At 41.2% G+C, this 25,095-nt stretch overlaps 1 protein-coding gene across 5 annotated transcripts in view; it reads right to left on the reverse strand.

The window, feature by feature from the left end:
- NINL (ninein like) overlaps nucleotides 1–25,095 on the reverse strand; it is a 174,311-nt gene that overhangs the window by 86,615 nt on the left and 62,601 nt on the right. For 4 of the 5 annotated variants that reach the window (XR_007150796.1, XM_047852133.1, XM_047852132.1 and 1 more), the window contains exons 2-3: nucleotides 8,311–8,504; nucleotides 71–167 (exon numbers count right to left, since the gene is read on the reverse strand). Coding sequence is in view for 4 of the 5 variants with exons in the window: in XM_047852133.1 (XP_047708089.1) it covers nucleotides 71–167; nucleotides 8,311–8,493 (280 nt within the window). In the remaining variant the exon portion in view is untranslated. Of the gene's footprint in view, nucleotides 1–70; nucleotides 168–8,310; nucleotides 8,505–25,095 lie in introns of those variants that run through there. The other variant, XM_047852134.1, reaches the window with a different exon arrangement.

Below are 25,095 nucleotides of genomic sequence, written 5' to 3' on the forward strand. Positions count from 1 at the left end.
ATACCACACTCCTGAAGGTAACAGATAAATAATGAAAAAAACTTAAGGTGAGTAGAGAAAGTCCTCTTACTAGATTCCAAGGAACTACTGTCTTGATCCGAGGGGCCAGCACCAACATTTGATGACAACACTGCCACAAAACCTTCCTTAAATTCCTCAAAGTTAACCTGGTAAATGTAAGAAAACAGAGGTCAGTGTTACTTTCAACAGATCACATATGTAATACCTTAGCCTTTTGTTTATATTCTCACATGGAACATATTGCTGCCTTTAGCACTGAGAGCATTCATTTCATTTTTTCTAATATTCACTTAAGATTTTTAAAAATTTTATTTTGAGACAATGGAGGAGGGGTAGAGAGAAAGAATCCCAAGTGGGCTCTGTGCTGATGTGGGGCTTCAACAATCACGAACTGTGAGATCATGACCTCAGGCCAAGTCAAGACTCGAACACTTAACCAACTGAGCTACTCACACACCTCAATATTTTTTTTAAGTAGACTCCACACCCAGCACAGAACCCAATTTGGGGCTTGAATTCACAATCCTGAGATCAAGACCCTAGCCAAGATCAAGAGTCAGATGCTTAACTGACTGAGCCACTCAGGCACCCCTAAGAATTTTTTTAAATAGAAGAATAAGGAAAGCAAGCCAAAAACTGATCACCAACAAAACCCAATTACAAATTTTAATAAGTACATCAAACAACATAATTAGAAAATTGAACCAAAAAGGGGTATCTGATGATCATAAAACATTAATATACATAAAGAAAATATTCAAGCTATCACCACCCCATCAAGAAATGGAATATTGCCAGCATCCCAGAGGGGCCTCCACCATGGCTCCTTTTGATTAAATCACCCGCCCCCCTACTCTGACTTTTATAGTAATAACATCTTTGCTTTTATACATTTGTATGCATCCCTGAGCAATATGGCTTAGTTTTGCTTCCTTTCAAATTTGATCTAAATGGAATTATATGCATATATTCTTTTATCCCCTGCTTCTTAAAACTCAATATTACTTCTGTAATACTCGTTCAAGCTGCCATGCATAATTCTTTTTTGCTGCTATATAGCATTCCATTGTTTAACTGTGTATTTACTAACTATTCTCTTGCTGATGGATATTCCCATTGTTTCCAGTGTCTGATTATTTAAAAAAAAAACCAAAACTGCTTTAAACATTATTGCACATTTGTCCTTAGGAGTTTCTCTAGTGTATATGCCAAAGAATGGGATTGTGGGGTCATAGAATATGCATTTGAATCTTCTTGGTGAACTGAATCTTTTATCACTATAAAATGCTAACCCTCTTTAGTTCGGAAATGTTATTTACCATAAAGACTAGCTTTCTTCTGATTAGTATTTACATGCTATACCTTTCCATCAAATTTTAATAATATTAGTTTTTTATATCCTTATATTTCTGATGTTTGTGAAAGCTTTATCTTTTAACTACTTAGTCTATTTACATTTAACATAATTACTGATATAGTTGGATTTAAATCTACTATTCTACAGTGTGCTTTCAATCTGCTTCTGCTTGTGTTTTCTCCCTTGTTTCCTCTCTTTGGATTTACTGACCTTTTTTTTAGGACTTCATTTTTCCTTTACTAAGTTACAGGTTATGCACTCTATTTCCATTCTCTTTTTCTTCATTCTAAAAATTACAATGTGCATCCCCAGCTTATCAAAGTTTACTGTTAGTCAATACTTTTACCCTATTCCACGGCAATACAAAACCTATGTAACAATTTAATTTCATTTACTACACTCCTGACTTTCATGCCTTTGTTATCAATTGTTATATATTTTAATTCACTCTATTTTAACCTCCCACAAAATATTATTTTTGCTTTATATAATCAATGTTCATTAAGAATTATACAAATATTTACTGCTTTGTTTTTCGTTTATTTTTGTGTTTCTGACCTTCTGTCTAGGATAATTTTCTATCTATGTGAGGTACATCCTTTAGAATTTCATTTTTCTTAAGTATGCTGGTGCTAAGCTCTTTTTAGTTTGATTGTCTGAAATGTTTTTACTTCACTTTCAGTAAACTTTTTTTAAGTAGAAAAAAAATTTATTAAAAGAATAGTGGAAATGACCCAGCTATCCATAAATAGAATGGGTAAATAAATTATGATATAGTCAGACAATGAAATATGATGATGGAAAAAAAAAACACTGACAGAGATATGATACTGAGTAAAAAAAACCCAGAGAGCATGTACTGAGCATGTACTGTGTATTTCCATTATATAAAGTTCAGAAACAGACAAAGCAAATCCATGGTGCTAGCATCAGGACAGCTGGTAGCCTTAGTCAAAGAGGCACTGCAAGGGACATGAGGAGGGATTCAGGATGCTGGTTACCCAGGTGCAGTCAGCATGGGATATTCATTGAGTATATACTTCTGATATGTGCTCTTTTCTCTATGGATGATTTAATAAAAGTCACACAGAAAGAAATCAACAGATGAGATTAGGTAGGTCAAGAGGTCACCAGTAAATGCTGAAAAAGCAGGTTTGGGGCTGTAGGTGCAAGCATGCTTCCCAAGTCTGGCACAGAACTTGAATGAGCAAAACTCTGTTGCTGCTGCTGAGCACTAAATGCAGCTGTCTGCTGAGGATACACGTGTTATTATGACCTGACATTGGATTATTTGTGCATTAGTTTATTTTTGTCTCTAGCATGTGATGCCACTTCTGGCAAATAGTTTATGGGATATGTTTGCCTCTGTATCTTTTCCTAACGGAGCAGAATTCGTCTTTTCACTGATGGGTTCTTTCACCTTTACTCTTAAAGGACCTTGCTGAGTATGGAACTCAGGTTGCCAGTTGATTTCTACTAGCACACTGGAGATACCTTTCCACTGGTTTCCAGCTTCCGCTGTTATCTTTCAGAAGGCAGCTGTCAATCTAACTATGGCTCATTTTCAAGATACATCTATTTTTCCCAGACTTCTTTTCAAAAAAAATTATTAAACTTTTCATTTTGAGAGAATTATACATTCACACGCAGTTATAGGAAAAAATACAGAGATCCTGTATACCCATCTCTGGCTGCTTTTATGATGATTTCTCTGTTTACTTTCAGTTTTACAATAATATGGCTAGGTGTGGATTTCTTTGCATTTATGCTACTTGGAATTCAGTGGATTTGGGGAATCCCAAACCTGTTCTGGAAATTTGTTTTTTTTAGCTATTATATGTTCACATTATGCCCCACCTCATTCACTCCTCTCTCCTGGGATTCCAAATAAAGGGATGTTGGAATGTAGGACCTTCTCACTCTACCTTTACCTTCTCTTCTGTTTCTATCTTCATGCTATATTCTTGATTCCAGTTAATGAATGCTCTCCTCAGCTGCGTCTAATCTACATTGGTTTTAATTTTGGTCTGTGATCACACTTTTCGGTTCTAAAAATTGTATTTGGTTCTTTGTTCAGATTTGTTATATCATTTTTTAGAGTTCCCTCTTTCCTATAGGTATTTTCAAGCTTTTTAAAAAAAAATCTCTTCTCACACAGTAACCACAGTTGTTTGATATTTTGTTCACAGTAATTCCAGTACCTCACATGCTGTGCACCTACTTCTGTTGCCTATTATTCCCCTGGTTCTTGCTCATCCTGCCTTATTTGTGTGTTGGCTATCCTTGATTATATGCTGGTTGTATTTGACTATTACTTAGGAATAATTACAGATCTTGAATGATGGCACTTTGTCAAGAGAGGTCTTTTATTTGCTATTGCCAGATGCCTGAGGGCACCACCTGGACAGGACCACCTTCAGATAAGTGAGGTTATCTAGACCAATGAGGGGACTACAAGTCCAGACAGCAAAAGACACAATGGCTGATTCAGATCCTCCCTTAAATTGGGGGCTGGTTTATCAGATTCTCTACCTTGGGTGAACCTGGGTTTTGACATATCTCCCTGATCCTCTAAGGTCCCAAAGGCCATATCAATTTCACAGTTTCTCAACACTAATGGGGTTTTGTGTGATGAGCTTAACATCTTTCAGTATATGACTTATTAGAGATTTTTAGGTAATTCCTCACTGACTTATTTGCTCTTTTTTTTTTTTATAGTTTATTTATTTTGAGAGAGAGAGAGAGAAAGAGAGATCTGGGAGGGACAGAGAGAGAGAATCCCAAGCAGGATCCACACTGCCAGCGTGGAGCCTGTTGTGGGGCTCAAACTCATGAACCGCGAAATCATGACCTGGGCCAAAATCTAGAATTGGACACTTAACCAACTGAGCCACCCAGGCTCATGACTTGCTTGCTCTTTACCATTTTCAAGATATTTGTTTTTATGATTTTGTTCAGCATTTTTTAGTAGCCCATAGAGGAAGACTGGCCTGAGTTTGCTAACCTGCCACTACCAGAATGTTTGAAGCCTGTTCATACTTTTTTTTTAGGACTACATAAATTCCATCATATGGATCTATCTTAATCAATCTCATATTAAAAAGGCTGTTTCCAATATTTTGCTATTTGAATTACTGCTAGAATGAATATCTTGCATATATGTCACTTCATATGAAGATAGACATTGTATTTCTGTCATTATCACATCCCAAGCTTCTGCATGTTGCCTAGCACATATTAAGTGCTCAGAAATACTTGTTGAATACATGGAAGTAGAATGAAATGACAATTTTGCTTGATCTAATCTCTGATTTCTTTTGTGTCTTTGATAACACTCATCAGATGACTTTCTTCTAACGATCAAATAGTAGTGAGATCTGATTGCCAAGTGTATTGCCATTTTATCTGATACTATTCTAACTGTGCTTATATGTTTCTGTGTCTTTTTCCTTCAATAAAGTGGGAAGAGCAACCCCCATGGCACTAAGGTGCTTCACAGAATAGGACATACCATCATCTCCGTAAAATCTCAGACTCACTCGTCACAATGAAGAGGCTGGACAGTGTGATCAAGAATCACTTTCAACTTTAAAATTATTTTCAGTAATACAATGTCAAGAATTGTTTTTCTAAGTATATGCACCCCTATGTTTATTGCAATAAACATAGCAAAGATATGGAAGCAGCCCAAGTGTCCATCAATAGATGGATGGATAAGGAAAATGTGGTATAGATAATAAAAAAGGAATACTACTCAGTCATAAGAAAGGATGAGATCTTGCCATCTGTGACAACATAGATGGACCCAGAGGGTATTATGTTAAGTGAAGTAAGTCAACAGAGAGCAAATGCCATCTGATTTCACTTGGGGTCTAAAAAATAGAATCTAAAAATAAAACAAATGAATGAACAAACAAAAAGGCAAAAACAGACCCATAAATACAGAAAACATGGTTGTCAGAGGGGAGGGTAGTGGGAGTACTGGCAAAACGAATGCAAGGAAGTGGGAGATATAAGCTTCCAGTTAAGGAATGAATAAGTCACAAGGATAAAAGGAACAGCATAGGGAATATAATCAACGATACTGTAATGACGTTGTATGGTGGCAGATGGCAGCTACACTTGTGGTGAGCATGAGATAACATATAGACTTGTCCAATCTCTATGTTGTACAACTAAAACTAATTTAACACTGTATGTCAACTATATTTCAATTAAAAAAATAATTATTTTTTTGTGAGTAAAATTCTCTTTCTGCACAAGTTTAAAATATTCAATGTAAGGTCCTCACTACTAACAAAGAAAAAAGAGAACCTAACATAAAATGCACATGGCAATTCCCCACACTCCAAGGGAATCAGATCAGATTAATTTCTGGCTTGAAACCAGACCTTGATAATGTTTCCTTCACAGGAAATAGGAATTAAAAATGAGCATAACCTCAGTGCATTAAAAGATTACCTTGTTAATTAAAATTAATGTTGTTTATAATATTGTTATTCATTTTTATAACTGGATTACTGTATCAATGACTAACATTTACAAGATGTCATATATTAGTTACTACAAGGAAACTGGATATGCGATATTTGAACTAAAAAGCCAATCAATTCTTGTGGATAAAGGATTTATCTTGATTTTCTTTGAAATATCCTGAAATCTTCACCATTTGGTTTCTATCGTGGTAAATGGTTGACAACTATCTGGACATTTCTGGCTTGACACCAGCTTCCTCTAAAACCTCTACAGAATCCACCTAAATGCTGGCTGTGTGAGCTATGCCCCATGTGTGGGATGAAGCAGAGGAGCAGTAAAAGCTCTGAAAGCAGAAATAATCCACCATGACTATACAATCACAGAGGAGGTGGTACACAGTGTGGGGTGGGGTGGAGGGAGACAAATGCAGGGCCCCTAGAGGCATTGGCTGGTGTGGACACTACTCTTGAAATGTTAGAGAGGGAAGGAGGGACAACTTCCGATGAGACTCAAGAGCACTAAGGGCAGCAGAAATCTTCACCATAAGAGAGAGGAGTTGGGACAAACAGAAAGATGGATGAACACACACACAGAGCTTTATTAAGAGATGATGTTAATCAGAAAAGGTCAGGCTCCTGTCAATGCCTGTGAGTGTCTGTGTCTCCTTCTAACATACCTCCCCATAAAAGTGTGAGGAAAAACATCCAGCCTCCTGGAAGGAGTTATAGCTCATAGGAACTCTCTTCCAGGATACAGGTGATGTGGGAGAAACCAGAAATCTCAAACAACCCAAGTTGATTTTTCTCTTAACTGATGCTCCAATACTAATACTTTTTTTTCCCTATCATAATTTGATGTTTCTAAATCTTGTACCATTTCTGCACATACAAAGGATAAAGTGGGGGAGAGCTCTGGAATGATGTGATTGTTCAATCAGCAGAATCTGTCATCTGAATGTGAACTTCTTCTTTTGGCTTTTAATTTTCCAAACTGCCAAAAATAATCAAGAAACTCAGATCATCTGTTTATACTGCTTGAATAACCAGAGTGATTTTCACAAATGTGCCTTTTGCTCCCAAATACAATTCCAGGTGATATCAAGAGGGGCTAGAACATTATCACAATTACACCTGATTCTTAAGGCCATAAAAAAAATCAGGAATTCGGGGCACCTGGGTGGCGCAGTCGGTTAAGCGTCCGACTTCAGCCAGGTCACGATCTCGCGGTCCGTGAGTTCGAGCCCTGCGTCAGGCTCTGGGCTGATGGCTCGGAGCCTGGAGGCTGTTTCCGATTCTGTGTCTCCCTCTCTCTCTGCCCCTGGCAGGCATTGGCAATATGGGGCAGTGGGTGCTTTGGGGAAGTAACAAGAGGTACATTTCGTCTGGACTCTCTCCCTATGCTGGCAGTGAGGGATTTTTTTCTTGTTTTTCTGCATTTGTTTTTGTCCAAGAGCCCATTCAGGAAAATCTGCAGGCTGGATTTTTTTTTTTTATCATTCAAAATAAAAATGGTTTCATTGACTTGTCTGGAAAAAATGTTCTTCCTTCAAAGATGACCAACGAGATAACAGGCACTGTTTTTAACACTAAAACATTAACATCTGGACACATTTAAGAAGTAGGGACAAAGTAGGAGGTACTTTTCAGTGTTTCTGTAAGTAAAGCAAATTGTAGTCTAGATTCTAGATCACCATTCTAGATGACCTTGAATTTCCTAGCAAAAACAACTTGAGTTCATACTTTCCTAGATCTGGCCTAGATGAAATCACAGGACACCTCTCAACATACATATCTATGTTTTGTTTTGCAACAGTGGTGTGCAGTTGCTTTGTTCATCTGCTATAATGAATTTCAAGCTGTGTAATTTTACTAGACAGTCTGCCTTCAAGGTAGTTTGAAGTTGCCTTTCTCTCAATGACAGTATGTCAGCTGCCCACAGATCCTTGTGTTTGTTTGTGAACCACATACCATTTACCCATACCAACCTTCCATCCCATCCCCCTCCCCCAATAAATCACTCAAACACCTTTCTGGAAAAACCAAACCAAACCTCTGGAAGTTACTATGCTTTAAAAAAATAATCTTCGGGAACCTGGGTGGCTAAGTCAGTTGAGCGTCCAACTTTGACTCAGGTCATGATCTCATGGTTCATGGGTCTGAGCCCCGCATGGGGCTCACAGCTGTCAGTGCAGAGCCTACTTCTCATCCCCTGTCCCCCTCTCTCTCGGCCCCTCCCCTACTCATGCTTTCTCTCAAAAATTAATAAACATTAAAAAAAAAGTAATCTTAAGAAAACTCTTGCTACAATGTAGAAGTTCAGCAGAAGGAAAAGCAGCTTTCCAGTTCCTAGTAACTCTCCTTTGGTCTGTCTCTTTAGTCAACTGATATTTCTCAAATGCCTACAGCTAACTATAGTATTCTGTGCTTTTCCTCATGAGAATGAAGTCAAATACCCACCCTGGCAAAGTGGTCATTTCCAAGAAGTGTTTGCAGAAGGATGGGCAGCTCCTTTTCCAGATGAAGCTTAAGGCAGAGCTGGGTCAGCTCTTCCCGGTCCAGAAAGCCTGTCCCTGTGGTGTCACAGCTGCTGTAGACTTCTTTGAGCTGTGAAACATAGTGGTTCTCTTCTTCTTCACCCATCCCATAGCAGGCTGGGCATGCCAGGGGGAAAAGAGAAACAAGAGTACACTCTTATTGCCACATGCCACATTTTTTCACTGCTCCAATGAGCCTGGTATGGTGGCATCCAGGGTGCTCCTGTGAGACCTCTACAGGAGAGGTCAGAAACATGTGAATGGGGAGCCAGTCCTTGTTCAAAAGAACCAGAATTTCTTTGTTCTGTAAGAAAATATCTATTATAGAATAATCAGGAAAAAGAGATAGGTATAGAGAACTTAAAATCATCCAAAATTTCACCACCTAAAAATATCATTACTAATATTTTGACAAACATACATTCTAATTTTTCTCTCTCTCTATATATAAGTATGGTATTTTTTTCCTTACTGGTATTTAGTTATAAATACTTCATAAAGTAAAAATGTTACTAAATTTTACTAAATAAAATTATTTACAATAAAAAATGGAAACTCCAATAAAATATATAGAGGATGTTACTTAATCACAAAGGAAAAAGTATATGGATAATAACCATATAAAATGTTCAAATTAAAACAAAGATACTCTTTGCCACTGTCAAATATCAAGAATAAAAACCCCAATGCTAACTGAGGCTATCATCAAAGGGGCCTCTCACATATTTCTGGAGAAAGTGACAATTAAATGCCTTCTGAAATATACTTTGTATACCAAGAAATTTTTAAATAATTGTATTATCTGACCTAGTTATTTCACATACACAATATCTTACAGAAATTCCTTGTACTTCAGGACAGACAAAAACGTAAAAGAAAACAAAATGTCCAACAAAAGAAAATAGATTGCTAAGTTACAGAACAATTATATGGCAGAATAGCCAACAGGCTTAAAAAACACATTTCTGAAAAATATTAAACAGCATAGGAAGTGCAGTTGATAAAATACCAAGCCAGGATAAAAACTTTATAATAATAATAGCTGGCATACGTACTGGTCAGTTCACATACAAAATTCACTTATGTCTAGAACAAATCTATCAAGAGACTTCTGCAATTCTTGGGGGGAAATATAGTAAAAAAAAAAATACGCCAAAATGGTAACAGATGATTTTATGATATTCTACATTTCCATTTTCTATTCTCAACATTTTTATATTTCTCAAAAAATTCTATAAAAAGTGAAACACTTTATAACTAGAAAGATGTTGCTAAGCCGTGTAAAACACTGGGGTCCTAAAGATACTAGGATGAACCATATGATATTGCCAACACTGGAGTTTTCTGACCAACAACAATGGCGACTTCACGCTGGTCAGTATATTGTACAGACACAGGACTGTGGACAATTCTGAAAAGAGGAGATGCGATAAGTAAACAAACATGGAAAACTGATCAAGCTCATTAATCATCAAACAATTCATAAACACGAAACAATAAAGTAACATCTCTTACTAATAAGAAACAGCACACGGGCGCCTTGGTGGCTCAGTCGGTTAAGCGTCCGACTTCAGCTCAGGTCATGATCTCGCGGTCCGTGAGTTCAAGCCCCGCGTCAGGCTCTGTGCTGACTGCTCAGAGCCTGGAGCCTGTTCAGATTCTGTGTCTTCCTCTCTCTCTGACCCTCCCCCATTCATGCTCTGTCTCTCTCTGTCTCAAAAATAAATAAACGTTAAAAAAAATTAAAAAAAAAGAAACAGCACAATAAATGCCAATTCTATAAAGATATGATTTTTAATGTCAATGGTATTTGCCCATGCATCATCCACGAGGGGTAGGGAGGTCTGCATCAGCACAAAACCTGTATGAAGGATTGAAATCTGTTCATATCAATCCCCTCCTCCCTCCACCAAGAGTATCGTCTTACTCAGGGAAACAGTAAAATCAGTGACGTAAAAAAACTGACTTTGAATAGAATCTCCATTATGATCTTATAAGGTGAACTGACTTCCCTGAGCTCCTGATTAAACACCTGCTGATCAGGTATAAAGACTGCCAGCATCTCAGCCTCAGGTGTGATGCAGGAGTGAAAGGATAACAGGCCTGTTCTATCCACTCATCAAATTATGCGTGCATTCCTAGAAAGAAGCTTGGGGAAGTGATGAAAGGGCATGGATAGGTGGAGCTCTGAACACCTGCCCCATCCCAGACAGTTTTGACTGCAGAAACAACATGGAGTAACATAGATATACATGTAAAAACATCAAGGATAAATCAGAAAACTAAATACCATTACTAACTCAACATCTGTCACACTTCTCATCCGAGGTCAGTCCCCCACCTAAGCTGGGAGCTCTGTCCTTTTGCAGACAACAGACACCTGTGGTGGGCTGCATACAACTACTGATATTTGCCAATGCTTATTTTTGATAAGCCAGAAGTAAATGGACAGGAGAACATAATGGTAAGAAAGACAAGTGGCAAAATTCAGTATGTGAAAGAGAGTCAAGGAATCAGGGTGAGGAGGGTGAGCAGTGACTAGGAGACCCTGACTGCAGAACCTACCACACACCCACACTTCCCCAGGCAGATGTCCCCCCCCCCCCCCCCCCCCCCACCGCATGCTCTCCCTGTTGCCTTGACTACTAACTATCCTCCCAGCCCCCATCCACCACCACCTGGCCATGCCTCCGCAAATCATGAACACACCTATTGTGAAAAATCCTCCAGTTTTTCTATTTTACTTTTAGTTGTAACCAATTCAAGCAATTAAAAGTATATAAACAAAAACAAAACAAAACAAAGCAAAACAAAAGCCCAACTCCACTCCCAGAGGTAAGCACTGCTTAGAGTGTAGGCTTTCAAATTATTCCCAAGTCTACGAGGTAGATGAACACACAGACCTATATAAATAGATAACACACATAGATATGCATGTTTTTATGTAAGTGTAACACCATACGTGTTATTTTGCAACTTTTTTTTTTTAATTTTGAAGAAAGAGAAAGTGTGCATAAGTGGGGGAGAGGGGCAAATGGGAGAGAAAGAGAGAGAGAGAGACAGAACATCTCATGCAGGCTCCAGGCTTAGCTCAGAGGCCTACTCAGGGCTTGGTCCCACGGCCCTGGGATCATGATCTCAGCTGAGTCAGACATTCAACCAACAACTGAGCCACCCAGGCACCCCTATTTTTCAACTTTTAAAAAATATAGGATATCTGAAAGATCTTTCCATGCCTTCTTCATTTAAAATTTTTTAAAAATATTTATTTATTTTTGAGACACAGAGAGACCGAGGCAGAGAGAAAGCGAGCATGAGCGGGGGAGGGGCAGAGAGAGAGGGGGGGGGGGGGACACAGAATCTGAAGCAGGCTCTAGGCTCTGAGCTGTCAGCACAGAGCCTGAAGTGGGGCTCAAACCCATGAACGGTGAAATCATGACCTGAGCCAAAGTCAGACGCTTAACTGACTGAGCCACCCAGGTGCCCCTCTAAGGATTGTCTTAGAGATGTGGGGCATCTCCAGGGTTTTTTCTTACAAAACCTTCCTCCGGCCCTCAACACCCCAGGAGGACTCTTCATGAGTCCTGAAGGGGCAAACCAAACCATGTCCTGCAGAGTGTGCCCTTGGTTGGTGCAGGAGTGTCCCTGGAGAAGGCGGGCTTGGCTGTTTTCCCAAGGGCTGAGCAAGAAGAGAAGAACCATCTTCCTCTCCCAGCCTTAGGCAAGTCCTGCATCAACACCATCCTGGGGGGCCACACACTCCCTCCACCACATGTTATTTTTGTTGCCACAGGGACTTAAGGTCCCTGTTCAGATGTAGCTTTCCCTTTCTACACAGTTTCAAACTGGGGCCTGAGGCACCCTGGCTGTCCATGAAGGTGAAGTCTGTATGCAGAGGGCCCACTGGTGGTGAGTCTCCCTTGGTGAAAGGGGGTCCACAGCCTGCCACAACCCAAAGCCTTGCTGAAATAAGGAGAGGTGCAAAGTACTGAGACTACAGACACCAGAGAAGCAACAAGACTTAGAAAGAAGAGTAGCAGCTCCTTCTTCATCACCCACAAGAGCTGCGTTCACAGTTCATCTTCAAATGTCACCAGGCTCCACCAAGTCTGGGGCTGTCTCTGGAGGCCTAGGATGCTCCTACCTCATTTCCTCTGGGACCACAGAATCACATTTTTGAGGCCTGGCTGGGATTTCTAGAAAACAGAAGGAACTTCCCATCTGACTAAACAGACCACAGAAGGGACAGGCCAGCAGGGCCTGGTTTTGAAGAGAGCAGCACTAACTCTTTGAACAGCCCCTGCTCCCACAGGACCTAGTACAGCATCCCCCTCAGGCCCCTGTTTTCATTGGCTCACAGCAGAACATCCAGTGTACCCAAAATGAGTCTATGAGGCAAAACTGCAAAGGAAACCTGACCTCGGTAAAATGCAAACAGATTCAGGTTCTGAAAACAGATTTAGCCTCTTCATAAGAGGCTGAGTGCCAGAAGCACATTTCAGTTAAGTAGAACAGCCACTCTGTCTACAGGGAGGCAGGCCCAGAGTACCCAGAACTCCTTCTAGGGTCTCCCCCATACGCCAGGTTATGATAAAGTCTCTAGAGAACCTCTTCTGAGAGGCTACATGTTTTCCTGAGAGGGGACACCCATCAGTAACAGGGTACACAATCAGTGAGTGCAAAGCAAGACCTTGGGGGTGGGAGGAAAATCAATAAAATGTAAATGGGAAACAGGCCAAATCCTCAGGCCACCAGGCTGCCATCCAATGACCCAACACCAGGAGGGTGTGACTGGCATAGTCCTCCCAAGCTCCACACCCCACCTGCCCTCTGGGCCACAAGGCAGACAGGAACTGAGGAAGGGCTTCCTCCAATCCCAGAGCTGACCTCAGTGCAGGTCTGTAGTGCATTTTGTCAAATGCTTCAAATGCCCGAAATGTTTTGGGTTTTACATTTTTATGCTGGACGTTCTATAATGAGCCCAGAGCAATACATGATGCTGTAATTTAGCTATTTTAAAGGGAAGGTCACCAGCATTATAGACCCACTTAATATCAGAGTTGCTGCATCCCAGACCTTCCCAGGACAGGTCAGATCTAGGCTGGGGTGGGCCAAGAAGGGGAAGAGTGGGGAGCATACTCTAGGGCATTCACCCAGGAGAGGGGGGCATTCCCAGTGGGGCAGGTAAGCTGAAAAGCCTTCCCAATACCTGCACTGTCAAAGAGGATATATCAAGAAAATCAAGGTCAGCAAACCCTCAGATGTTCCCACATCACACTGGACCTGCCAGAGGTGGAACATACCTGCAGGAACTCCTACCCCATGATTCCAGAACTGGGCAGAACTCAGGTGTGGGAGCTGGAGGTTAAAGGGCTCCAGAGGGCCCTCCCAGGAGCAATGAGAAGCCAGCCCTCTTCTTGACAGAACTTACTTGTCTGCCTACATACCTCCATGAAAGGGTTAACACAGGGCAAGGACCCAAACACTCAACCCCACATCGCCTAGGTTATACCTAGTTTTGCTCAATACACAGTTGAATTCCTGGCAATTCAGAAACACTCCTTTCCTCTCCTTTCCCTCATCATGTGAATCTAAGACATTGCACCCAAGAGAGCAGATATTTCATCTACCAGCCATGCAGATACAGGCAAGAGAGGTAATTCAGGTCAGCAGTACTACAAGTCAGGCAAAAAAAGATATGCTAACACATTTCCTAACCCCCACCCAAAGCAATGTCCAGCCATGTTTTCAAAATAAAGGGAAAAAGGAGGCACTGCCTCTACTCATGTATGCCCTATGGACACTTCCCAGGATGTGGGAAGGGTCTTTCTGTAGCTTCTGGAATACCACATAACAAATCTCAGTGGTAAAATAGTTCGCTATACTGGCCAGAAAGGCTTGGAAGAACTCCAAGGCTTCCTTCACCTGGAAAGCATGGCCTGGGTACAGGTCTAGTCTACCAGTACAGAGGAGCCATGTAGACCTCCATGGCTTCCTCTGCATTCAGGAGTCTCAGAAAAGGGCTTGAGTGACAAAACTAGACACTGTAAACATCACAGAATTATGGAAAGTCTCAGAAATAGTGGGGAAGCATGAAAAGGGGCTTCAAAATTCTGATGTTCACACACACACCCCATTTGCTGGAATGTGGAGGTAGTGACTTGGGAGGTGGTACATGCAGAAGGGGAGACCCAAGACATACACACAGGCACTGTCCTGCCCCACCCCACAAAGAAAAACTAATATCCACAGAGAGAGAAAGGAAAATCATTAAAGTCATCACAGACAATAGACTATTAAACAAAGGTATGATTAAGACATCAAGGGAGGTTTCTTGGACATTGACATATTACAGTTGCAACAAAAAAATTCAATAGCAAGACTGGAAACTACAAACAAGGAAATCTTCCATGAAGTGCATCTAAATGACGGGGCGCCTGGGTGGCTCAGTTGGTTAAGCATCCGACTTTGGTCATGATCCGGTCATGATCTCGCGGTTTGTGAGTTCGAGCCCCGCGTCAGGCTCTGTGCTGACAGCTCAGAGCCTGGAGCCTGCTTGTGATTCTGTGTCTCCTCCTCTATCTGCCCCTCCCATGCTCATGCTCTGTCTCTCTCTGTCTCTCACAAATAAACATTAAAAAAAATTTTTTTAAGAAAAGTAGATTTAAAGTGTGTCTAAATGAGATAAGATTACATGATGAGGAAAAGACAGTCTCTTCAATAAATTCTGTTGCAGGGTGCCTGGGTGGCACGGTGGGTTAAGCGCCTGACTTCCGCTCAGGTCATGATCTCATGGTTCATGAGTCTGAGTTCCACATCAGGCTGTCTGCTGTCAGCAGAGTCCATTTCAGATCCTCTGTCTCCCTCTCTCTCTGCCCCTCCCCCCCCTAAAAATAAACATTAAAAAATATATAAATAAATGGTGTTGCAAAATTGAAGAAAGAATAAAGAATGAAGTTTGACCCTTACCTCATACCATACACAAAAAACTAACTCACAATGGATTCAAGTTCTAAATTAAAATCTAAACCTATAAAACTTTTAAAAGAAAACACAAAGGAAAAGTTTCATGATGTTAGATTTGGTAACAATTTCTTACATATGATACTAAAGCACAGGCAACAAAAGCAAAAACAGGCAAATGGTATTATATCAAATTTAAGAACTTCTACACATCAAAGAAAAAAAGAGTGAAAAGGCAATCTATGTACTGACTGGGACAAAATAATTGTTAACCATATCTGATAAAAGGTTAATAACCAGAACATATCAAGAACCCCTACAACTCAATAACAAAAGACAGGTGATCCCATTTAAAAAATGGGCAATGGATTTGGAGAGACATTTCTCCAAAGAAGATATAAAATGGCTGACAAATGGCCAAACATATAAAAAAGGTGCTCAACACCTCTCATCATTCTCACACGCATTAGGATGGCCACTATAAAAAACAAAACAGAAAACAGGTGTTGGTGAAAACGTGGAAAAACTGGAACAATACACAGCACTGTTGGTGAAAAATGATGCAGCCGCTATGGAAAATCATATGAAGGATCCTCAAAAATCTAAAAATAGAAACTATATGATCCAGCAATTCTACTTCCATGTATATAGCCAAAGGAATTGAAAGCAAGATCTCAGAGATATTTGCACACCCATGTTCACTGCATCATTATTCACAATCGCCAAGAGGTAGAAGCAACCCAAATGTCCATCAACAAATGAGTAAAGAAACTGTGGTATATCCACACAGTGGAATGTTATTCAGCCTTAAAAAGAAAGAAACCCTGTCACATACTACAACACAGCTGAACCCTGCGGGTGTTCAGTTTATGCCAGTCACAAAAGGACAAATACTGTGTGATTCCACTTGCATAGATGTTTAGTCAATTCATGGAAACAGTGGTGGTTGCCAGGGGCTGGGCGGAGGAAGGAGCTGTTCTGTGGGTATAGAGTTTGTGTCACAAGATGAAAAAGTTATTGAGATCTGTTACACAACAATGTGAATACTGAACTGTACATTTAAAAATGATTAATTGGGTAACTTTTATATTATGTATTTTTTATAATTAAAATTAAAAATAAAGTTTTCACAAAGAAAAATAATTCACAGTTTGATGGCTTACTTTCCGAAATTGTCTGGCTTACTTTCTGAAATTGTTCTATGGTACTGTTATCTAGATTTTCTCTTTCCTTAGCAACAACAACAAAATAACAATCCCAAAGCTCCAGGCATCCTCTAAAAGTCCAGGAAAGGGAACCAGTTGAAGGGAAGGGGGATTATTGGAATAATACAAGACTTTTCCTTTTTTTTTTTTTTCCTTCAAATTTCTGTTTAAATTCTACTTAGTTAACATACAGTGCAATATTGGTTTCTGGAGTAGAATTCAGTGATTCATCACTTACATATAACACCTAGTGCTCATCATAACAAGCACCCTCCTTAGTATCCACCATCCATCTAGCCCATTGCCCCATCCATATCCCTCCATCAACCCTCAGTTTGTTCTCTATTGTCAAGAGTCTCTTGTGGTTTGTTTTCCTCTTTCTCTTCTCCTCCCCTCCCCCCACCTCCCATATGTTCATCTGTTTTGTTTCTTAAATTCCACATATGAGTGGGGTGCCTGGCTGGCTCAGTCAGTTAAGTGTCCAGCTTTTGGCTTCGGCTCAGGTCATGGTCTCATGGTTTGTGGGTATGAGTCCCTCATTGGGCTCCATTCTGGCAGTGTGGGGCTTACTTGGGATTCTCAATCTCTCTGCCCCACCCTGATTGCTCTCTCTCAAAATAAATAAACAAACTTTATTTTTAAAAATTCCACATGAGTGAAATCATACGGTATTTGTCTTTCACTGACTTATTTCGCTTAGCATAATATACTCCAGCTCCATCCACGTTGTTGCAAATGGCAAGATTTCATTCTTTTTGATCACCAAGTACTATTCCATTACACGCGCACACACGCGCACGCACACACACACACACACACACACACACACACATTCTTTATCCATTCATCAGTCAGTGGACATTAATATAGGAGTTTTCCAAGTAGACAGATGGCAAAGTCCTCTCACATGGGACAACAAATAAAAAATATCCACACCTGGCTCAGTCAGTTAAGTATCCAACTCTTGGTTTTGGCTCAGATCATAATCTCATGGTTCGTGAGTTTAAGCCCCACATTGGGCTGTATGCTGACAGTATGGATCCTATTTGGAATTCTCTCTCTCTCCCTCTCTTCCTGCTCCTCCTTCACTTGCTCTCTCTCCCTCTCAAAATTAATAAACTTAAAAAAATAATAAAACCACCCACACCACCTTATGAAATTTCTGAACAAGCAAACAAACAAATCCTCACAGCATCCAGAGAAGCAAGAGTACTCACAGAACCAGGCAGTAGAATTAGCGTGGGCTGTTGGCAGCAAGACTAAGAGCCCTCATGAAACCAGGTCCTGACATCCCGAGTGAAGATCACTTTCAGCCTCATCTGGAAGCTACCAGACATGTACTTCAGCAAAATGAGGGATTAACCAAGAAAGAGGGAGATGCGGGATCTAGGATCTGGGTCCCATTCAAGTGGTGGAAACCATTCTGGGAGGGCAGCCCTGGGGCTGTGCCAGAGGACAACCCACACAAACCAGAAGGAACCCATAGGTCCTGTGTGCCTGTGACCATCTAGAAAACAATGTGGATGGGTTTCTGACAGAGCTGATGGAGTATGTGGGAAAAAATAAGGATAAGTTCATTAAAAAGTAAAAACCAAAAAAACATTAACCTCTCTATAAAGCCATGCTTGGAACAAGAATGGAAATGTAATCAGGCCCCAGCTGCATGTCAGTGTGGCAGTCAGGCAGGGCCACCCTCTGTGGGAGTGACAGGGAAGCCTCGAGGTGGAGGTGCCATCTGAGGTAAGAGCCATGGACTGTTGCAAAGGGAGTGGGGCAGGGGAGGAAGGGACAGTGACAGCAGGAAAGATGTGGTTATCTCAGGAGGCACTACCCAGTTTCAGCAGAGTGGTATTTCACAGGCCTCCATAAAAAAGAGCTCCAGATTGGAATCAAACACTTCCATTCATTCATTCATTCATTCATTCATTCATTCATGGACAGAGTAATAAAGGGAGAGTGCATGCATATTGGGGAGGAGCAGAGAGAAAGAGGCAGAGAGAGAGTCCCAAGCTTGGGATATGGGGCTTGAACTCATGAACCACAAGATCATGACCTGAGCCGAAGTCGAATGCTTAAGTGACTGAGCCACTCAGGTGCCACTTCCAATTTTGCTGGGTACTTTCCCTTCCCACCCTCCATCCCTGGGAACCTGCCCTCTACTCACCCCCATGGTGAGGTCCACAAAGCCAGCACACTGCCACATGCAGAGACTTGCCCTGGATTATAGCAGGATTCTCGTAGACTCATGACACCAAGGCTTTTCTTTCCAGGAAGCAACTTTTTCATGCAGACACAGGCTCAGAGTGTTTGTACCCAAAAAACTGAGCTCCAATTGTCTTAAGTGGACCCAAGTAAAATATATTCAGTGCTTAAGCTAATTTAAGTTTGTTGGTTTGAGACAGACCTGTTTATCAACATTAAGCAGAAAAAACTTTTATTCTACTTAGGTTTGCTGAAGGTCAAATAAGCTCATGTTATCTCTGTTTCAGTTTGTTAGCAAAAGGATGACTTACAGTAATGGTTAACTTTGTCTCATAGTTTTCACAGGTAATTGTTAAGATAGCTTTCAGTCTTTTGTAACCTAAAACATTAAAGTTTGGCTTGCATGATAAATTGGGACTGAATTCATTGGATATCTAATGAGATAAAAGGTTAAAGCACTAATTACTAGATATAGGTTTGTGCTTTTGACTTGTTGCAGAGAAATTAAGGGTATTTGGATCTGTTGGAAAACATGCTTTGTGCTTAATTGATTCATAGGTTTGCCATCTAAGGAATTCTGATGTAACAGTTCACAATTGGTTTCTACTTAGTTTTCACTGGAGACTAAGGTTTCTAAGAGTTAAAATTCTACTAAATGTAGTTAAGACTGATGGAAATAAGGAAAGCAACTCTGCATGTAGAAAAGTAGATGTGTAAGAAAGATATAAGAAATGGAAATATGTTTTTTGTTCAAGGTAAAAGAAAGTAGTTTTCTCCTGAGACTGGTTGTTTGGAGAAAAAGGGCTTAGGTCAAAACCTGAAAGCAAAGGAAAGTTGTAGAAGGTTTGTGAAGGGAAATTTATAGAAGGAAATTTTATGTGTGGTCAGGACGGACTAAGGTTAAAATAAATGGATTTTAAAAGTACACTGGTTTAAGATTAAAATTCCTCCTCCTTTGATTCAAAGGCTGGGAAAATAGTGGCAGTACCCTTGATGCCAGCTTCAAAATCCTCCACATTTGTGTTGTTCTTGTTTAGCAGAGGAATGGAATATGAGGAATGCCATATGAGGGATGATGATATATGAAGGGCTTTTACTGGGATACACAGGAACCATTTTACTAAACTTAGCCCATTATATGCCAAAAATGGATATCCACATGGCTGGAGGCATTGAGGAGCCAGTTATGCAGGCCTCACCCCAGGTGGTGCAGAAAAGGAGGGAGAAAGGGAAGGCAGAAGACCTGAGGTGCTAGCAGAAGGCAGAGAAAGAGAATTCCCAGTTTTAAATCGTCAGCTCAGACACAGGAGCAGACTCCAGGGTTGTTTTGTTTTGTTTTGTTTTGTTTTGTTTTGTTTTGTTTTGTTTTCCACTAGTAGAATTAGGCAGTCCATGTCAGTCCGGAGAAAAGAGGGAATTTCCCCTAAAAAAAAAAAAGGGAATTTTGGCAGATGCTTGGGAATGTTCCTTAAAGTCCCCATTCTGAGGTAGAATAACCAGAGACAGTTGGCTCTAGTTATCATAGTCATTGACCCAGGAAATGAATGAGAGAGAAGTCCCCACACACAGTCACACAGTGACTCCAACCTGCCACCCAGTGCCTTAGAGTTGCAGTTTTGTTCCTTATTCATTATGGAACTATTTGGGCAACTCTGGGAGGTGATCGGGCCCCCCCCCTTCTGCCTCTTTGGGGCAGGTCTACCAAAACAAACCAAGGTTCTGATGGGTGGCACTCCCTGAGCTGATTCCTGGGCCTCACGGGTTCCACTGGGCACACACAGGGTCCTCACCCTGGTGTGCTGAGAGGGGCTGGTCTCCTATGTATCAAGTGGCCTGCTGGCACCAGGCGAGGTTGCTTCTCCTGGTGCTCCAAGGTCATACCCCGGTGGCAAAGGAGGTGGAAACACAACGTCTCCAAATCCCAGACGAGCCCCCAAGAGATGAAGCAGGATTCTCACACAAAGAGTTCTGACACCAAGGCTTTTCTTTCCAGGAAGCAACTTTATTCATGCCAACATGGGCTCAGAGGGTTTGTACCCAAAAAAACTAAGCCTCAAACGCCACATGGTGTAGGCTTTTATGCATTTTCTACTTGTCTCCCATAATGGGTAACGTATAGACACACAGTCTGATTGTGTGGTCTCATGTTACAGGGTCATGAGGGATGTCACATTTGCACATAGCCAGATTGCCTTCCCTTATCTTGAGGTCTTTTCTTACCACATTCCTTAGGGAGGGGGCTCTACCATGGGATCAGGGGCTGGGGTTATCTGAGTGAAAGACACCCTGACTCCAGACACTGGTGACTGGCCTGCACTTGAGTGAGCTCTGGCTCATCCCAACGCTACAGTATCAACAAAGATAAACGTGTCACCATCCACAACAGGAGTAAAGAGCAGGCAGGTCAGTGTGGCTTTCCCTCATCACTGGTCCTCTAAGTGGGATGACTGCTATGATTGCTAGTTAAGGGAACTTTGGGTTTTCATCTTCTAAGAGAACAAGACAAACCCTGTGGAGTACCTCCACCCCACGTGTGCTCTTGCCTTAAGACATCCTGAAAAGATCTCATTCCAGCAGAGCTGATGACCCCCCAAAAACAGCAGGTCTGCTATCCCCAGTTTGAGTATCTACTGCTGCTGATTTCCTGATCACAGAGACTTACCTCTTGTAAAAATGGTACAAGGCATATTTTTATTTTCCCCACAAAATGATTTACATCAAAATTTGATTTCTGAGTTCTCTTAGTTCATCCAAGCTTCCTCTGGATATGGACCTGGTGTAGACAGTATGCAACATACAGGGTGTCCCCAGCAGATGGTCATCTTCCTTGGCTCATCTACCTGTGGCTGGCCAAGTAGATGGCCACAGTGCTGAGCAGGGATAGGGTGCTGCAGGCTCACACATGACGGAGTGGTGGAGCACATCAGCCTGCTCCTGCACAATCCCTTCACACTGGTTTTCAATATTTGACCATACAGTGTGAACTTTGCCTTTTGGTGTCTGGTAGGTACTTAATACAAGTTATCAAAATGAACACTGAAATAGACTGGATTGGGGTCAATTCCCTTAAGAGAAGGCTGAAGCCCCATAATCAGAACCTCTGAGCCTCCAAGCATCTGACTTCTCTTGAAACCCCGCTGTCTGCATATTAACAAGGTCAGCTACAACAGCATAGGGTAGGGAAGGAGTTCAGAAAAAGGCCATCTTCCTCCTGCCATGGTAAATAGAGAGGGCCAAGGATTCTGTGCAAACTTTGAAGCATCAGAACCTTTCTGACCCATGTAGACAACCCTAAATGACCCAAGACATTGCCAACACTGTCTTCACAGCTAAGGTGACCCAGTGCCCTTTCCTTGTACTCACTGCAAGGCTGCAGGACCTCCAAAGCAGCCCAACTCTGGGCAAGTCCCAGCTTCTATCAAAAACTGGGTCTAAAATACCTCCTTTGCTGGGCTGCTGAGGGGCTAGTTACAGAAAATGCCAGATGCTAGGGGCACCTGGGTGGCTCAGTCAGTTGAACATCAGACTCTTGATTTCGGCTCAGGTCATGATCCCAGGGTCGTGGGATCAAGCCCTACATCAGGCTCCACACTGAGTGTGGAGCCTGCTTGAGGTTCTCCCTCTCTTCCCCTGCCCGCCTCCTTCCCTACTCATGCACTCTCTCTCTAAAATAAAAAACAAAACAAAAGATAATGCCAGGTGCTAGATACCCAGGCGACTTATCCTTCGTGTTCATTATAATACCACCACTAACAGCACTGGAATTACTGTTCCCACACATAGGTTCACAGTTTTAATGCTGCTCAAATCCTATTTGTAGAATTGCCTGACTGCATACTGCCTCTTCTTCTGTCCTTCCCTCCCTCCCCAGAAAGCCACCAACCTAAATTACAAAACACTGAGAAGTGGCCTTAACCCCGCCCTCCACCCAGCAGGGACCCTAGAGCACCTTAGCTGTGGGAATCTTCTGTTTACACTCCCCAAAGCCTATGTGTGAGGGCAGAAGCCAGAACCCCCTTCCCCTGTAATCCTTCCACAGACCCACTGGAAGGAGGAAGGAAACACAGGGAGAGCCTTCTCTGCACCCTCAAGCAGGGCCTGGCCTGGTCCCACAGTGACCTGTCTGTCAGCACTGCCAACCCCCCCCTCCCCTGCTTGCTCCCAGGTGGCCCCCAGGCCTACTCACATGTAAAGTACAGGCCTCACAGTAGAGTGGTTGTTATAAATAATAAACACTCCCCAGGGTTCAATGGCTTCTTCAGTTTCCTCTTCATCCAAACTGAATTAATCTTCCTTTGCATTCCACATATGCATAAAATGTTTGCACAGCAAGCCACCTGAAAACCTGGCCCCATTCAGCAGCGGACTGCTGAACTGGGGACAATATTCCAGATAAAGAAGAACACTTGATTTCTTAAGGTTTTATATAAAATTCTGAAATCCAAATCAGTAGAATCTCAATAATTCTAATGCTATAAAGTTTAATTTAAAATCACATACACTTTGCTATCAGGTGAAACAAAACCCTGTTTTCACCTCAAGGAGAAAAACCTGCCCCCAAACAAACTGGATATTGGCCCTGAGACAGATGATGTAGGTGGGCAATCCACATGACCATGCAGCCCTCTGGAGGCAAAGAGAGCAAGGTGTTGGTTTGCATTTAATTGACACACAATGATGAGAGAACTTAATCTGTGCCCTGAGAAACTCCTTCAGTATTGAGGAAAGAGAAGAGAAAGGTGGTCTCTCAGAAGCAGCTATGGTGTTTGATGTTTGAGGGCCTAGAGTACTGTATTGCAAAGGGGAAATAATTCCAAACAAGGCCCTCCATAAAAACCTGCTCACCTAGAAAGAATGGAACCAAGGGCAGCCATTCTAGATTGGTTCATTCTTTATCTGGAAAGATGTTACAATCCTGATAAAATATTAAAGCCCGTCCTTGGGTTCCAGTGGAGCAGACCTCAGTGCCACTTTAAAAATAGCCTTACAGTTTTTAATGAACCTTCATACTTTGGCAGTTCTGAGTTTTTTTGATTAATTTCAGCATTAACTTTTCTTGTTTTTCAAAATTTATACTGTGTATTTACTTTGCCTACATGGGTCCTAAATATCTCAGCAATAAGGCTTGAGTAGCTATCATTTTTATCAACGGGATTTTTCAGTGCCAACAATGTAAAAATAAGCTGATAACTTCATTTAATCAGCAATTACTATACTATGTCCTTTTCCTACAAAGCAGACAGACTAAAAACTTTAAGGATATCAAATTCTGGAACTGTCCTAATACAACCATTTTTCTGGGGTCTCATAAAGAAGACATTGTGGCACACAGTGATGGCAGACCCTAGTGTCAGTCTCCAGTTTTACTATGGGCACTTTCCACCTCTGTGACCTTGAACAAGTTATTTCACCTCTCTGTACCTCAGTACCTAATTAAGAGACTGTGAGAATTAGTAATTGTTAAGCTTGTTAACATGTCAATATTGAGACCAGTGTTGCACACAGTTGGTACTGAATAAACACTGGCATCTCCTCTGGCACACAGGCACAAGTGCCTGGGGCAGCACACACACCTGTAATATCTACAAACCACATAGATGTCCACAGCTTTCAAAATAAATTATATATAGAAAATCTTGTAAATTCCTATTACATGCCAATATATGTAAATAAAGATTTATTTTTAATAAAACTATACATAAAATTATATATATATATATATAAGAATATAACATGATAATTTGATACACATATACAGTGAAACAATTACTACAGTCAAGCTAATTAAGATACCTTCTCCTCAGAGTTACCATTTTTTGTGTGTGTGATGTGAGCCCCTAAAATCTACTCTCTTAGCAAATTTCCACTATTCAAAACAGTATTATTACAACTATAGTCATCATGGTATATATTAGGTCTCCAGACCTACTCATCTTATATAACAACTTTATACCCTTTGAGCAGTATCTTCCCAGTTCCAAAGATTTTTATAGCCACGAGTACTTTTATTTGTGCCAGGACTACAGCTATAGACCCCAAATTTATATGTCTACCCATGTGATTATAAACTATCTAAACAATATTCACACATGAAGTTATCCACATATTGTTCTATGCACCTAAAATGAGCTTACTCTGTGTTAATCCAATGCAATCACATGTGTCCTCAGAGACAGGCAGAGGAGTTTTGAAAGACAAGAGGAGGCAATGTGACCATAGAAGCAGAGACTGGGGTGATGCAGTCTTAAGCCATGGAATGCCTACAGCCACCAGAAGCTAAAACAGGGAAGGATCAAATTCTCCCCTGGAATCTGCAGAGTGACCCTGTCAACACCTTT

The sequence above is a fragment of the Prionailurus viverrinus genome, chromosome A3 (assembly GCF_022837055.1).
Source record: "Prionailurus viverrinus isolate Anna chromosome A3, UM_Priviv_1.0, whole genome shotgun sequence".
In the NCBI taxonomy this organism is placed as follows: Eukaryota; Metazoa; Chordata; class Mammalia; order Carnivora; family Felidae; genus Prionailurus; species Prionailurus viverrinus.